Source organism: Thunnus maccoyii, chromosome 3, assembly GCF_910596095.1.
Source record: "Thunnus maccoyii chromosome 3, fThuMac1.1, whole genome shotgun sequence".
NCBI lineage: Eukaryota > Metazoa > Chordata > Actinopteri > Scombriformes > Scombridae > Thunnus > Thunnus maccoyii.
Window position 1 is genome coordinate 16,742,148 of NC_056535.1, and position 14,162 is coordinate 16,756,309.

A 14,162-nucleotide genomic window follows, 5' to 3' on the forward strand; every position below is an offset into this window, starting at 1 on the left:
AGTACTTTGCGGATTTGATATTTAGCATCTGGCTGTCCTGTGACTAGCCGGTTTGGTGGACGTGATGACAGAACAGCCACACTGGAGAGCAACAGCACATCTCTCCTCGACTGTGCACTGATCGTAGAGGAAGAGCGTCTCCCTCGCCCAACCGCTCCTCTTCCATCCGCGCGTTCACGATACCGGCGGCACACTCACTGCATGATGGCCGAGGGAGGCGGACCCGAGTCGGGTGGCGCGGCGGACTCCGACTCGGAGCCGGTAGCCGCACAAATGCCAACCCCTTCAACTGAAAGTCAAAAACAGACTATTGGGTCACTTTTGAAAACAACTCTAAGAAAGGGCGACGAATGGTAAGAATCGGCAATATTTCAGCTAGCTAACGCTAGCTGGAGAGAAACAGGAAATGCTAACATGCTAAAGCAACTCTGAAACCCAAAGCTGCTGAGCTAGCACTGATCTTTTTAGCCAGTTAATGTTTAACAAGTTAGCACGCTAGCTGCTAAACAGCCTGAGTTTATAAATTCTTTTAAAAGCAGTGCCTGTAGTAATCGTTATTAGCGTTAGTCGTAAACAATCAAACAAACGAACTAGGCGGCTCAATTGTACGGTATTTAAACGTTAACAAGCTAACGCTAGCTGGCGGTTGCTAACGTTAGTCGGTTGTTAAAATAGGCCCCGGCTTCAGATGGTTCAATCAAACCGGTTCCTTTCTGGATCAGCTGTGATCAGGAAATGGGCCTGTTGACAAGAACATTATGTGATGTCGTTACCTGCTTGTAGGGACATGCCAGTTGAAGTTGTCTGACAAGCTTCTTAACCTGGCTAGCTACTTGTGTTAGCTAACATTGTTTCAGATGTTAAAAGACTATCCAGGCCTGGACATAAATGCAACCGAATTATTAAAGAAGCCTCACCTCAGCCAAACACTAAATCAGTTACAAAATGTCAGATGAGCAGAGGCAATTTTGTTGGCTTCTCTGTTAAGAGGAAGTGAGCACCAACTGAAGAGCAGGCTACATGTAATATGTCAGCTTCCCAGCGAACATATTTCATGACACTGTTGATAACAAACGAACCATTACTTCTTCATCAAATTATATTCAAGCTGAAATGTGTGGTTTTCCATAAGTACAGGCATAAGTCACATAGATTCAGGGAATTAGCTTCAGGTTTAAAGGGCATAGATACACCTTACTTTGTTTGAGACACCTTCATTTTCGTTTTCACGTTAATGAAAGTGAAAATGAACTGCCGTCTTACTATGTGGATTCTTGTTAACAAGCCTATTAACTAAAGGAGATTCTCGCTTGGGATGAGATTAAGTTTAAACTAGCTTGCTGTTACTATATCTGCAAATGCTAAGGCAGTTTGGTGTTGCATAATGTTCTAAGTTGTCATAAGGCTAAGTGCAATGTCTTACCAAACAAACCCCATGTATTTTATCATCTCTTGACCCTTTGCTTGATATCCATATCAGATTACCAAAAATCCTTAATGAAGAATGAGCCTTCAAAGCTCAGGAGAAACTGTTGGAGTGTCACTAGCAAAGAGGGTTATGTTTTCCATGCACTATTACAAGGAGTTTTTTTTTTGTTTGTTTGTTTGTTTGTTTTTTTATAGGTATCTGATAGACAGCCGCTGGTTCAAACAGTGGAAGAAGTATGTGGGGTTCGACAGCTGGGACATGTACAATGTTGGAGAACGTAGCCTCTATCCAGGACCAATTGATAACTCTGGGCTGTTCTCAGGTAAAACTGACATTTTGAGAGAAACATTTATTGTGTGTTAGTTTCTATTACTCTTGAGAAAAGTACAAAACTAACACAAAGTTGGAAGAAGCTTTTCATTCTCAGCCTGTTATCATCTTTTTTTTTTCCTTTTAAAGACCAGGAGACTCAAGCCTTGAAAGAGCACCTTATAGATGAGCTGGACTATGTCCTTGTACCCACTGAAGCATGGAATAAGCTTGTCAGCTGGTACGGCTGCCTTGAGGGCCAGAGACCCATTGTCAGAAAGGTAAATCTCTTAAATGTTTTTTTTGTTGTTGTTGTTTTTTTTTTAAACCATTCACTTATGTACAGGTTCTTACATTATTTATTGATATGTTTATTTTTGTCTAGGTTGTCGAACATGGCATGTTTGTCAAGCACTGTAAGGTGGAGGTCTATCTGCTGGAGCTGAACTTGTGTGAGAATGACAACATGGAAAATGTAGTCACGCGTCATTTCAGTAAAGCTGATACTATAGGTGAGGATCTACTACAATCTACATGGATTCAGCATGTAAATAACCTGATGACTGGCTTCATAACACACAGAAAAATTTGACTGATATCCATTTTTATTTATGAAGTGCATTTCCCCCCTTTTTTTCAGATACTATAGAGAAAGAGATGAGGACACTGTTCAATATCCCATCAGAGAAGGAGACAAGGCTCTGGAACAAATACATGAGCAACACCTACGAGCAGCTGAACAAGCCAGACAGCACTGTACAGGATGCAGGTCTCTTCCAGGGGCAGGTAACGTTGAGCTGTATTATTCAAATAACCTTCAGATCACAGACAAGATTCTCTTCCTCATTTCTATTAAAGAACACCACATCTCTGTAACATACTGGAACTCACTGTGTTTACATAATTCTTTTGCAGGCACTGTATAAACTAACTGGAAAGTCTGAGAGTCGAATGCAGTACAATATAATAACAATAAAATATATATTGTTAAGCTTATAATAATATTACCAACTGTATGGTAATTTTGGATTTTTTAATGGTGTTGTATTGGATGATATTGTAAGGGATTACTAATATTTTTTGTCCCCTTTACATTGGGCATTGCATTAGACTTAACATGTGTTCTTAATCTGTTTTTAACTATTTCTTGCAATTCTAATTGCACATAGAAGTATGGGCTGTTGATAGACCTACTTGCAGCTGCTAAAGCTTGGCAGCATCTGGCGCACGTACAGTATTAAATTCAAGCCTGGGACATGATAGCTCTGACATGAAGGTCAGTCAGTTGTGCCTGCTTGGCTTTCATTCAGCTTGTTTTCCCACAGGTGCTTGTGATTGAGCGCAAGAATGAGGATGGCACGTGGCCCAGACAAGCCTCTCATCCCAAGTAAGGAAATACCTTGTTGTTGTTGTTGTTGTTGTTGTTGTTTTTCAGGAAAAGGAGATCAGCTGTATCCTTGTTCAGAAGTTTTTAGACTATTTGGGGAGACAGCAAATTTACACAGCATTGAATGTTAGAGGTAATTTGTAGAAATGTGCTTCTCTGAAACATGTTCTTGCTCTTGCTCACCAGATCTAGTACAACCCCATCCAGGAATTTCACTACCTCCCCAAAACTGTCCTCCAACTCATCAGCCAGTATCTCCTCAACAGTAACCAATGGAGACAGCAGCTGTAGCCCTGGCTACGCACTTAACAACAGCACGTCCTCTGGCAACAGGCAAGAGTTTGTTTCTAAAATATATCCCCTTTTCTCTGTTTTCCTGCCATACACACACTACTGTCCTTATCCTCTCTTAGGCATTTACTGTATTGTTTATGTGGCACAGGACTGATTTTCTTTGGTTGTCCTTTTCAGCCACGACCACATGGGTTTGTTCCAAACCCATAACAACAACCAGCAGTTACCCTAACTAAATCTGCTTGTGTACTTAGCTCCTGTAGTTTCCAGTTGTTAGGTCTCTAGGGACTCCTAGAGTTTGTACAGTGTTCTAGGACATAATAGAAACAAATAGAGAAAAAAAGTAGTGCTGACACGCATCCTCTACATAAGGTCAGACTATTACTGTATCCAGACACAGGACATTAAACTCTAAAAGGAAAGAAGATTTAATTGCAGACATCTGAATTCAATACAGACTTGGTGAAATGGCTGCACAACAAAAGGCTTTGATGTTCTTTTGTTGCCTTAAATCTTAAAAACTTCAAGTAGCAGTAATATTTTCAGTCAGTTTGAACTGCAGTCTAAGTAGAGTAGTACCATGATTAGTTCATTGCTGAATAGTGCCGTGTGCGCCTGCTAGAGACACAATTGAATATTACACAAAATATAAAATAAAATATGGCAAATTTGACAACTGGTTTAAATAGACAAAAAGCAAATCTGTTATTTAACATGTTATATTAACTGCCCAGGACATCTGGGGTTATATATTTCTTCAGGATTTACATGGCTGAGCTAGTTTTGTTCTGTGCCAGTAGCTTAGCCGATATCAGTTGTTGACAGTTCACAGAGGTATGCATGATAACTGGTTAACATGTTCTCTTGAAGTTGTATTCTGTTTGTCACTCTTGATGTTGAATCTGTGTACCATATTTGAATGTTGTGTTTAAACACATGCCTGAAGTATTAGTTTTATATCAGTACAGGATCTCAACAGTAACAGATCTGCTTTTCCAACAGATTTGGGGGCTATAATTCATACAGCTCCTCCTACAACTACAGAGAGTCACAGTCGCAGCCTGGCCTGTGTGGTCTCAGTAATTTGGGCAACACATGCTTCATGAACTCTGCCCTCCAGGTAAAAAATAATATTTAAGTCATAACTTGTGCCCAACAGTTGAGTTGAAGAGAAAAGGCGAAAATGTGTTTGAATCCTAACATGTTTTTGGGTATTATCTTCACACAATCCACTTTTGTTCCTTCTTCTCCCAGTGCCTGAGCAATGCATCTCCACTCACAGAATACTTCCTCAATGACCAGTATGAGGCAGAGATTAACCGAGAGAATCCACTAGGAATGAGGGGCGAGATTGCAGAGGCCTATGCTGATCTAGTAAAGCAAATGTGGTTGAGCCGCAGCAGTTATGTGGCCCCACGCACCTTCAAAGTGAGTCTTGTCCACCAACCCTGTGTTTGGTTCCAGCCATAATCTTCAAGCTGCAGACAGAGTTTATAACGCCTGTGTTTTTATCTCCAGACCCAGGTTGGACGCTTTGCTCCCCAGTTTTCAGGCTATCAGCAGCAGGACTCCCAAGAGCTGTTGGCCTTCCTGCTGGACGGGCTCCATGAAGATCTGAATCGTGTCAAGAAGAAGCCTTATCTGGCCCTGAGGGATGCAGAGGGCCGTCCGGATGAGGTATAGTACATAAATAGAAATGATTCTGGATTTCAAACAGTGGTCTTTTATGATATAGTTTTTCAGAGGCATTGTATGTCTCAAAAAGATAAGTAATAACGGTATTCAAAGTGAAAGTGAAATCTGTTTTAATTTTTGAGAGACTTACAGAGCTGCAAGGACCACTAGTTTGTGACAAGAAGTTTAGAAGAATTGTTTTAATACTATCAAATGTGTATATAAACCATATATAACAGACACATTTATAATGAAGTTCATTAAGGTGGAATCTAATGGTTTTTTTTTCTCATTGGTTGCGGCACTGCAGATTGTTGCCAAGGAAGCCTGGACGAACCATCGCTTGCGCAATGACTCCATTATAGTTGATATTTTCCACGGCCTCTTCAAATCCACTTTAGTGTGCCCAGAGTGTTCCAAGGTGTCTGTAACCTTTGACCCGTTCTGCTACCTCACACTGCCTCTGCCCATGAAGAAGGATCGTACCATGGAGGTTTTCCTGGTGCGATCAGACCCTCAGTCCAGACCCACACAGGTGAGCCAGAAATCAGCTCCAGGGTTATTCTTCTAGACTTAAACCTACAAATGAATGAGCTCATACTAACTCATGCCAGCATTCCAAACCAAACAAGGCTGTCTTTGTGTCGTATTTAACAAACTGACCAAGATCTTAATGTTGCATTTTTCTCGTTGTTTGACAGTATCGAGTGGTGGTCCCCAAACTGGGTACAGTGACAGACCTGTGCAGCGCCTTGTCCAGACTCTGTGGAATCCCTCCAGAAAACGTTAGACATGTTTTTACACTAGTAGAACAAAGTCAAGTATACTGCATACTTTCAACTTTATTATTTGTGTTTTAGGTTGAAATGGAAGTAATATCTGCTAACTTTACGACCCGCTTCTGTCTTTTTAGATGGTGGTTGCTGACGTTTACAATCACAGGTTCCATAAAATTTATAGACGGGATGACGGCCTCAACCAAATCATGGAAAAAGATGACATCTTTGTGTAAGATTTGTTGTTGACCAAAAAATTAGTTGTCTCATGTAAGTCACTGTGGCTGCTGCTTTTATACAGTACGCGTGTGTTTGTGTCGATGCTCTCTGCAGGTATGAGGTACAGGAGGAGGACAGTGAGAGGATGAACCTGCCTGTATATTTTAGGGAGCGACACTCCAAACATGCCGGAAGCTCCACAAGCACCATGCTGTTTGGCCAGCCTTTACTCATCAATGTGCCCAGACAAAACCTCATAGCAGACGTTCTTTATGACAAGATCATAGAGAGGATTGGGTGAGAACATACCGTGTGGACAGCAAGAATCAAAACTGCATGACAGTGTAGTAACAACGTGTTTACAGCCAGTGTGAAGAGACAGAGGGGGGAAACAAATGCAGAAGCAGATTTAAATGAATGAATATTTGCTTTTTAACTTCTCTCCTCTATTCCCTGTTTCAGACGGTATGTAAAACACTCGCAGAGCCCCAGTAGTGAAAGCAGAGCGTCAGCCTCAGCCACGTTTGCCAGCTGCAGCCAGGCTCCTGAATGTTCCACATCGTCCAGCCTGGGTGGCTGCGGCAGCCCCTTGTCGGACGGGGCCTCCTGCAGCGCCAGCTCCAGTAATGGCAGCAACCACTCAGGGACCTGCAATGAAACTAATGGGCTATATGATGGTAAGCAGCTAACATTATCACAGGAGGTCCCTACAAAACAGTTTTTTATTCTGATGTTAGACACGAAACACCTTTTAAAAATGCAGCTGTGCAACAACATGAACATGATGAGATTTCATGGTTGTCTGTCTGTTCAGGTGAAGAGGAGGCCATGGACCACCAGGTGAGTCCAGAGCCAGAGAATGGTCAGTCTGAAGAGGAGGAAGAGGAGACCTCTGACTTGGAAAATGGGTCTAAAGGAGATGCGGCCAAGCTGTGCTCTTCACCAGTCAAGCTCTTCACTTTCAGCATAGTCAACTCTTACGGAACAGCCAACATCAGCCCGCTGCCTTGCGATGGAAATGTCCTCAAACTCAATCGTCAGTGTTCTTTTAAACTTGAAATTGCATTGATTTGCATTTATGTTTCAAAGCCACTCTGTTTTAACGCAGCCTTCTTCCATCTCTTCTCTCTGCAGCACATTCCACAGTGGCGATCGACTGGGACACAGAGTCAAAGAAACTGTGTTACGATGAACAAGAAGCAGAGGTCAGTAGATTTATATTCATCAGACAGTCCTGTGACAGGATGTGCAAACAGTCTGTTTATCTTTGTGTAAATATTTTTTTTATGTAGGCCTATGAGAAGCATGAGAGCATGCTCCAGCCCCAAAAAAAGAAAGCCACCGTGGCTCTGAGGGAATGCATTGAGCTCTTCACAACCATGGAGACACTTGGAGAACACGATCCATGGTAAGGGTTCACAACTTCAGCCTAACCTGAGTGTCAAATCTCCTTTTTTCCCCCCCTACTATTGTCATATAAACCCACAAATTTTTTTCATGCAGGTATTGTCCCACATGTAAGAAACACCAACAGGCCACAAAAAAGTTTGACTTGTGGTCACTGCCTCGCATTCTGGTAGTTCACCTAAAGCGTTTCTCCTACAACCGATGCTGGAGGGACAAACTGGACACAGTGGTGGACTTTCCCATCAGGTATGCAGGCAGGATTTGTCATTGAGAGTATAGTCAAGGAGTTTAAGGACAGTTATGAGGGAAAACAAGTTCAATATCAAGAGAATGTGGTGAGATCAGTCAACTTTGGTCTGTACAGTCCCACACAGTCCCGAGAAGAGGTCTCATCAGGCAAAAGTGAAACATTTATGTGTGACAGTTGGCTGGAATATTTTCCATGTTTTACATGGAAATTGTGATCACACATTTTATTCTGTATAAAAACAATGAAAAACCATATTCTGTTGAGACAAAATGAGCTATTGAGGCACATTATTTCACTCCATCTTGAGACTAATATTTGTTATGTGGATGTGGTTGTAAAAGAAGCGTGAGAAGCTGCAGTAACAGTGGGACTTTTACACTAGAGGGAGCTGCAGTATGAAACTCACAGAACTGATCAGAGGTCTGAATGAGGAAATATTATTGCACTTTCGAAAAATAGATTCTTGTCTGAGATAACTGATACCACGTTACAAAGAACAGTAACGTCTGTGTCCTCATCTGTTTTGGTTGTGTAATTCAAGCAACTAAATAAAGCAGCTTTTGAACTCTGTATGAGTCAGTAACTTTTTTTTTGCAGCTGGCTTAGTGCAAATTTTACTATGAGTTTTAAAATGGATAAGTAGCATCAGGATTGTGGCGCAACGGCCACCTGCCTCCTCCTTCGCACTGTGTGTGACCTCTGTTGAGGAACTTGATCCTCTGGAAACTAAGAAGCGTTAATCAAATCCTGCTTTGAAAAAAAAAAAAGGCTGACTCATGCTTACTCAGATTGACTTTAACAGGAACTCATCTGTTGTGTCCTTCATTTTAAGTGTGACAGGAATATAGTTTTTATTTCTTGACTGTTGTAAGTTTCCATTGTGGCCAGTTTGTCTGCTGCAACTGATGGTATCTTTTATTTGTCAGGGATCTGAACATGTCCGAGTTTGTGTGTGACCCGAAGGCCGGTCCCTACATATACGACCTCATTGCCGTGTCAAACCACTATGGAGGAATGGGAGGAGGTCACTGTAAGTCACTGTTCGTTTTTTCCCTCCAACACTTTGTTTTCTTCTCGAATGGAAAGCACGAGCCTTAATTACTCCACATAAACAGCTGATAAAAGGTTCCATTAACATTAAACCATTTTCTTTTCCGCTGTTAATAAAAGTTCTCTCTAGTTCTTGTGCAAACAGAGTTTGTTTAGTCTTTAAACACAATGAGTCAACAGATGGTGAATGCTGAATGACTACTGTCTCCATGGACACTGTAGTGGGTTAAATTTTAATGTGCCAAAGTGGCTCACACATAATTGTTCTCTGTTGATTCGAGTCAGTTTATTTTTTTGTATTTGCTTTGTCCATTCATAGTGAACTGGTCCTACAAGATTTTAATCTCTTCCTGGAGTAAATAAACGGCCTGAATATTTATTTAACACTTTGCTTCCTTCTGTCTGACAGACACAGCTTATGGCAAGAATAAAGTGGATGGAAAGTGGTATTACTTTGATGACAGCAGTGTTTCGTCTGCCTCGGAGGACCAGATTGTGGTGAGCTTTCATTCTTCAATGTTCATAAATCTACGTATCCTGTAGTTGAAAGCCCTCGGAGATACAGTATTTGTTTGGTCCCCATGTCCGTTTTTTTTATCTGATGATGGTACCTGATAAGATCCTCTACCTTTTTGGCTCTCTGTCCTTGGTGTTGAGTTTCCCTGTTTTTATAGAGTAACCCTATCCTTGCCGTCTCTTTGCAGACTAAAGCAGCCTACGTGCTGTTCTATCAACGCAGAGACGAGGAAGCCCCCTCCAAACCTCAGCCTTCGGCCTCGCTGGGAGGAGCCCCCGAGGCAGCCGACGACCACATGGACACAAACTGAGGAGCCCAGACGTGAGGGACACGCATCAAAACGCATACGGCAAATAGAGACACTCGGACGCACACACAAAGCTACTTTAGTGACAGAGGACTCCACAGACTTTAACATTATTAACCCCACCTTCCCCCGTATTTTATTTGATTTTTGTCTCATATGTTGTCAACTAGAGCCAACAGCCTTGTCAGAAGAGCGACCTGAGAGACTTCCTCCCTGCAGCAGGTGGCCTACTGATTTCTGAACATAGTTTACTAGTCGGGAACTAAGAGGAATATAAATGGATATAGATCCTCTCACTGGATGAACAGAATGTTAGAAGTGCCCTCAAATGCGTAGATAAACAAATGTTTCTGCCCACAAAGAACAGTCAGAAATATTAAGAAAAAAAAAAAGCCAAATGCACATCTTGTTTCAACCAAAGCATTTCAAGGTATTTAAAATAAAATGTACCAACTGTTAAGACATTAGCAGGATACTGGCATCGTGCCTCGATTTATCTCTGATAATCTTGCTGTGCTGAGGTGAATGCAAATTCTTACAGTGCGTTATGCAAGCAGAACAATGCATGCCATGCTTATTGAAAGAATCCTGTGACCTTATGCCACTTGTGTAGTGTGGATCCATTACTGACGGGGATCTTGCAGCTGCAGGCTAGCTGTGGCAGTTGTGCTCCTGGGCTGCTTGGTCTGTGTTGCAATCTAAACCACAGAGGGGGGATATCTGATTTCAAGGTTTTAACATCTGGGTCTCGACATGAGTTGTGGCAGAAGCTGTTTTTTTTGTTGTTTTGGTTTTTTTGGCCTCGCTCTTGTTCAGCCATCACTTCTTTTTTTTTGACACACAGCATGGGCTCTGCTGTCTCTCGGACCCTAAACTTATGAGAGGAGTCTCACCCTGCTAACATTGTCCCCCCCCCTTTTTTTTTTTTGTAATCACAATGCAAAAGCGGCCTTTTGATTCCTGCAACCTGACTAAAAAGGAGGCACTTTGAATTCTCCATGAATACATTATCTACCTGCTTCTGGTGTATTTAGACATTACAGAAATGTATGCTTCGGCCTTAGCGTTAAGGGTTATGGTCTGTCATACACTTCCAGATCATTTTAATGTGTCTTTTAAGCATATTTTGCTGCCTGATTGGACCCCTAGCTCACCTGCAATGGCTTGTCCTTATTAGTCTTGTACATTAATGCAGCTCTGTATTGAAATGGCTATGTTATTTGATATCTTCAAAAGCACACTGGGTGAAGAAAAATAAACTAGTATAAAAGTGGTGCTTTATTCATGAAACTTGAACTTGCTCCTAGTCATGAGGAACAATCTACATGTGTCATCAGATGGGGGCAGGACAGCAGTACCTACACTTCTCATCTGTTAGGTAAAAAAAAAAAAGGCAAAATTGTTTCTGTTGAAAGCATTAAAAAAAATCCATTAGATTTATCTCATTATAGTCTTTACCAACAAAAAAATGATCCCAGTAAGCACAGTTATAACAGGTGTCTTGTACGAGTGTGACTGAGTATAAAACATTTACTTATACTCTGATCAGATGGCAGATCGCACTGAATGGCTCCATTTACTAGAAGAAAAGATATCTTGTTCTGTGGCATAAATTCAGCACTTTGCATAACAGCATGTTGATATGTTGGTCCTGCCATCATCATGTCGTTCAGAGTACTATTATACTACCTAATCATTTATGCCTATGACTAGAAAAGCTTTATGTCATATCTGTAATCTTAGATACTTAGTTGAAAACAAAATTCAGCTGCCAAATGCAATGAGTCTTGTTTTCTCCCCCCCCACCCCCACCCCCGACCCCCACCCCAAATCATGACAGCAATTCAAAAATAACCGAAGAGATGTAAATAATCACACTATTTTAAATAGGTGTATAAATTCTTGTCCTCATATTTATCTTGCCGATATCTACAGTATTTGTTTTTAACTGAAAAATATTTGAATTCAAAGTACAATAAAGACTGGAAGCCTCAAAAAGGTGGTTTGTTTGGACTAATTGCATGCAGAAAAAAAAGGGTGATGTGAAGTGTGTTTGTCTTATTTCTATACTGAAATCCAACAGCGGAACTGTGATACTCTTAATGTCAGAGGTTGTTAGGAAATATTCTTTTCGGCATTACAAAATTTCTTCCATTTGCAGGTGATGCAACCTTTCTTGCATGCCATTCATGCACTGGCTGGTTACAAAATGGATTATTATCTGTAGTTATGTGTAGGCGGTAGTGGTTAAGTAAACAATGTGAAATCTCAGTGAGAGGCAGTAAGGGGAAGCTTTGAAAAAAAAACATTTATTGGTCCACTTAACACATCAAACCACAGCTGTGCTTTACATGCACTCAATGGAGCTGAAACGTTAAGCCTTTTACATTTCATCAGATACCCCCCTCACAACTAGCTTGGTTTCAGAGGATGCCTTCATTTAGTAAAAGAACAGAACACAGTCATCGTGTACAAGAGAGCACAGGTGGTTGTGAAAAGTGTCACACACCATCTACTGAAGCTGAGGAGTATTCATGGACACGCACACACACTGGCGTAGTGCTGTGGAAGCTGTATGATGGTCGGACAACGTTTTGGATTAGTTTGCCTGGTTGAGGAGCTTCTGGATGTCTCCGTCGATGTCACTGGTGAGGAACCTCCTGCTGTAACGCTTGAACGGCACTCCGTCTGACCCGATAAGGAACTTCTCAAAGTTCCAGGCCACGTCGTTCCTGCAGACCGGGCTCCAGATGATCAACGTTGGGTCGTTCAAAAAAGTGTGTGGCTCATCACTGGGGGATGGGAGACTTTGCTTCAGGAACGCGAACAGGGGATGGGTATTCTTCCCGTTCACATCCACTTTCTCCAGGAGCTGAAACTTTGGCTCAAAGCCGTTTCCAGGACGGACATACTTCAGAGACAAGAGGATTTCTTCGTTCTTGCAGTTCTCCTGCATGAGTTGATGACATTATGTTAAGTCTTGTGATACATGCTTTTGCCTCATCTTAAAAAAAGGAACACCATACAAATGTTACAGCAAAATGAAATCATTAAGAGCAGACAGGTTCAGGTCACTGTAAAAAGGTTCAGAGTCTACCCCAGCTTTGTGATCCTATAGACGTTTATTACTGCAATATAACGGTGTTTTCAGAGGGAATTGAACACCAGATACTGATATGGAAAAGAAAAGTCACAACCTGTGACTAGCACCACTTAAATGGGTTGAAATGTTGACAGTCTGACTTTCTCCAGTCCAGCATTACAATTTCAGCTCCACTTTCCATTAACTCATATTTACAAAAGGTTTATGCTGTCAAGAACAATGTAATTAAATGGGTAATAGATAATTTAATGCTTTACAAACCAGTAATCTGATCAATAAGCCATAATGCACAAACATTTCGGTTACCAGGTTGTGGGACATTATTATGGCATTGATTATGTATATCTTTTGTCAAAGGTGATTGATTTGGATTTTTTTATGTGACTTTTTAGTAATCAGGAAGAACCCCTCCTTTGTAAACTGTTTGACTTCCTACTTCCTGATAGAAGCTTACTGATCATCTGTGCCAGCCTGGTGACATATTAATTACTAACTAATATAGTTACAATGAACAATAAATTACTAACTGACCTAATGTGTATTGCTTGCATCATGGTCGTTAAAGCAATAACCCTCCCCTAACAATCTCAGAACTTACATTATCTGTTAAGTATAACCCGCAAACCCTGCTGCAGGTTCCTCTTTCCTACATATGCAACAATGTTAAAACCGCTTACAATTGTAACATGTAAAATCGAACCTACACTTAAAGGTGTACTTACTTATATAACCATTACACTAGCAATTATAATAAATTAATTGGATTACTGTCCTTGGCTGAGCTTAAAACATGTTAGTAAACTTGGAAACGAGTTGAATGTATAAAGCAGGCCTAAAGTAGCAACATTACTTAAAAAATGTAAAACTGGAATATTATTTCTCAACTAGCAATAGTTCAAAATACATGAATTGTTTCAATTTGAATCGGGACAATTAAAAAACGATGTTAGGAGTTGAGTAAAAGCAATAAAAACACGAAAATACAATGTAATACAAAAAAATAAAGAAAAAAAATAAATAAATAATAGAGCACAAGTGGATATAACTTTAAGTTCCTCACCTGATGGCCGAACTGATTGCAGGGCACTCCCAGAATCACGAGCCCCTTGCCGGCGTACCGCTCGTGGAGCTCGTTCATCTGGGTGTAATCCCTGGTGGTCGTACCTCAGAGAGACGCCACATTCACAATGAGGACAACTTTGCCCTGCAGTGTGGAGAAATTAAACGTTTCTCCCGTTAAGAGTTTGGCCTCGAAGTCGTAAATTTTTTTAGCCATTATTGTGCCACCTATTTCCCTTTCTCAAGAGTAGCGGAGATACCTGTGTTTTCAACGGAGACACCGGACGTAATTGACGTTCACTGTCTCCTTCAGTTACTAAAACCTATTCTTGAGGTATGGACAAAGAGCTTGAATCTAAGTGGACAAGATAGTTCACGCCC

At 41.1% G+C, this 14,162-nt stretch overlaps 2 protein-coding genes across 4 annotated transcripts; one reads left to right on the forward strand and one right to left on the reverse strand.

Annotated features, from left to right (window-relative positions):
- Positions 1-102: 102 nt before the first annotated feature.
- usp4 (ubiquitin specific peptidase 4 (proto-oncogene)) lies at positions 103-10,892 on the forward strand. 2 transcript variants are annotated; one of them, XM_042407634.1, is made up of 23 exons: positions 103-353; positions 1,624-1,751; positions 1,889-2,019; positions 2,124-2,250; positions 2,379-2,524; positions 3,064-3,125; positions 3,312-3,458; positions 4,422-4,539; positions 4,674-4,847; positions 4,938-5,096; positions 5,404-5,628; positions 5,795-5,878; positions 6,007-6,101; positions 6,203-6,385; positions 6,551-6,765; positions 6,903-7,124; positions 7,223-7,293; positions 7,381-7,496; positions 7,592-7,741; positions 8,672-8,775; positions 9,205-9,293; positions 9,500-9,633; positions 9,790-10,892. In XM_042407634.1, exons 1-22 carry the CDS (start codon positions 202-204, stop codon positions 9,620-9,622), a joined length of 3,021 nt encoding a protein of 1,006 aa, XP_042263568.1. In that variant the 5' UTR covers positions 103-201; the 3' UTR covers positions 9,623-9,633; positions 9,790-10,892. The 2 variants fall into 2 exon arrangements, with proteins under 2 accessions (XP_042263568.1, XP_042263567.1); XM_042407633.1 differs by having other exon boundaries at positions 104-353; positions 9,500-10,892.
- Positions 10,893-11,907: 1,015 nt separating this feature from the next.
- Positions 11,908-14,137, reverse strand: gpx1b (glutathione peroxidase 1b). 2 transcript variants are annotated; one of them, XM_042407640.1, is made up of 3 exons: positions 14,042-14,137; positions 13,783-13,926; positions 11,908-12,569 (listed from the first exon to the last, which is right to left on the reverse strand). In XM_042407640.1, exons 2-3 carry the CDS (start codon positions 13,858-13,860, stop codon positions 12,219-12,221), a joined length of 429 nt encoding a protein of 142 aa, XP_042263574.1. In that variant the 5' UTR covers positions 13,861-13,926; positions 14,042-14,137; the 3' UTR covers positions 11,908-12,218. The 2 variants fall into 2 exon arrangements, with proteins under 2 accessions (XP_042263574.1, XP_042263573.1); XM_042407639.1 differs by having other exon boundaries at positions 13,783-14,137.
- Positions 14,138-14,162: the final 25 nt, after the last annotated feature.

What these genes read in the sequence shown, in the direction of transcription:
- usp4 (XM_042407634.1), top strand. Translation starts at nt 202, where the DNA reads ATGATGGCCGAGGGAGGCGGACCCGAGTCGGGTGGCGCGGCGGACTCC. An exon ending in CTAAGAAAGGGCGACGAATG is followed by an intron (nt 354 to 1,623) that starts GTAAGAATCGGC and finishes GTTTTTTTATAG; the next exon opens with GTATCTGATAGACAGCCGCT. An exon ending in AACTAATGGGCTATATGATG is followed by an intron (nt 6,766 to 6,902) that starts GTAAGCAGCTAA and finishes CTGTCTGTTCAG; the next exon opens with GTGAAGAGGAGGCCATGGAC.
- gpx1b (XM_042407640.1), bottom strand. Translation starts at nt 13,860, where the DNA reads ATGAACGAGCTCCACGAGCGGTACGCCGGCAAGGGGCTCGTGATTCTG. An exon ending in GCAATCAGTTCGGCCATCAG is followed by an intron (nt 12,570 to 13,782) that starts GTGAGGAACTTA and finishes CAACTCATGCAG; the next exon opens with GAGAACTGCAAGAACGAAGA.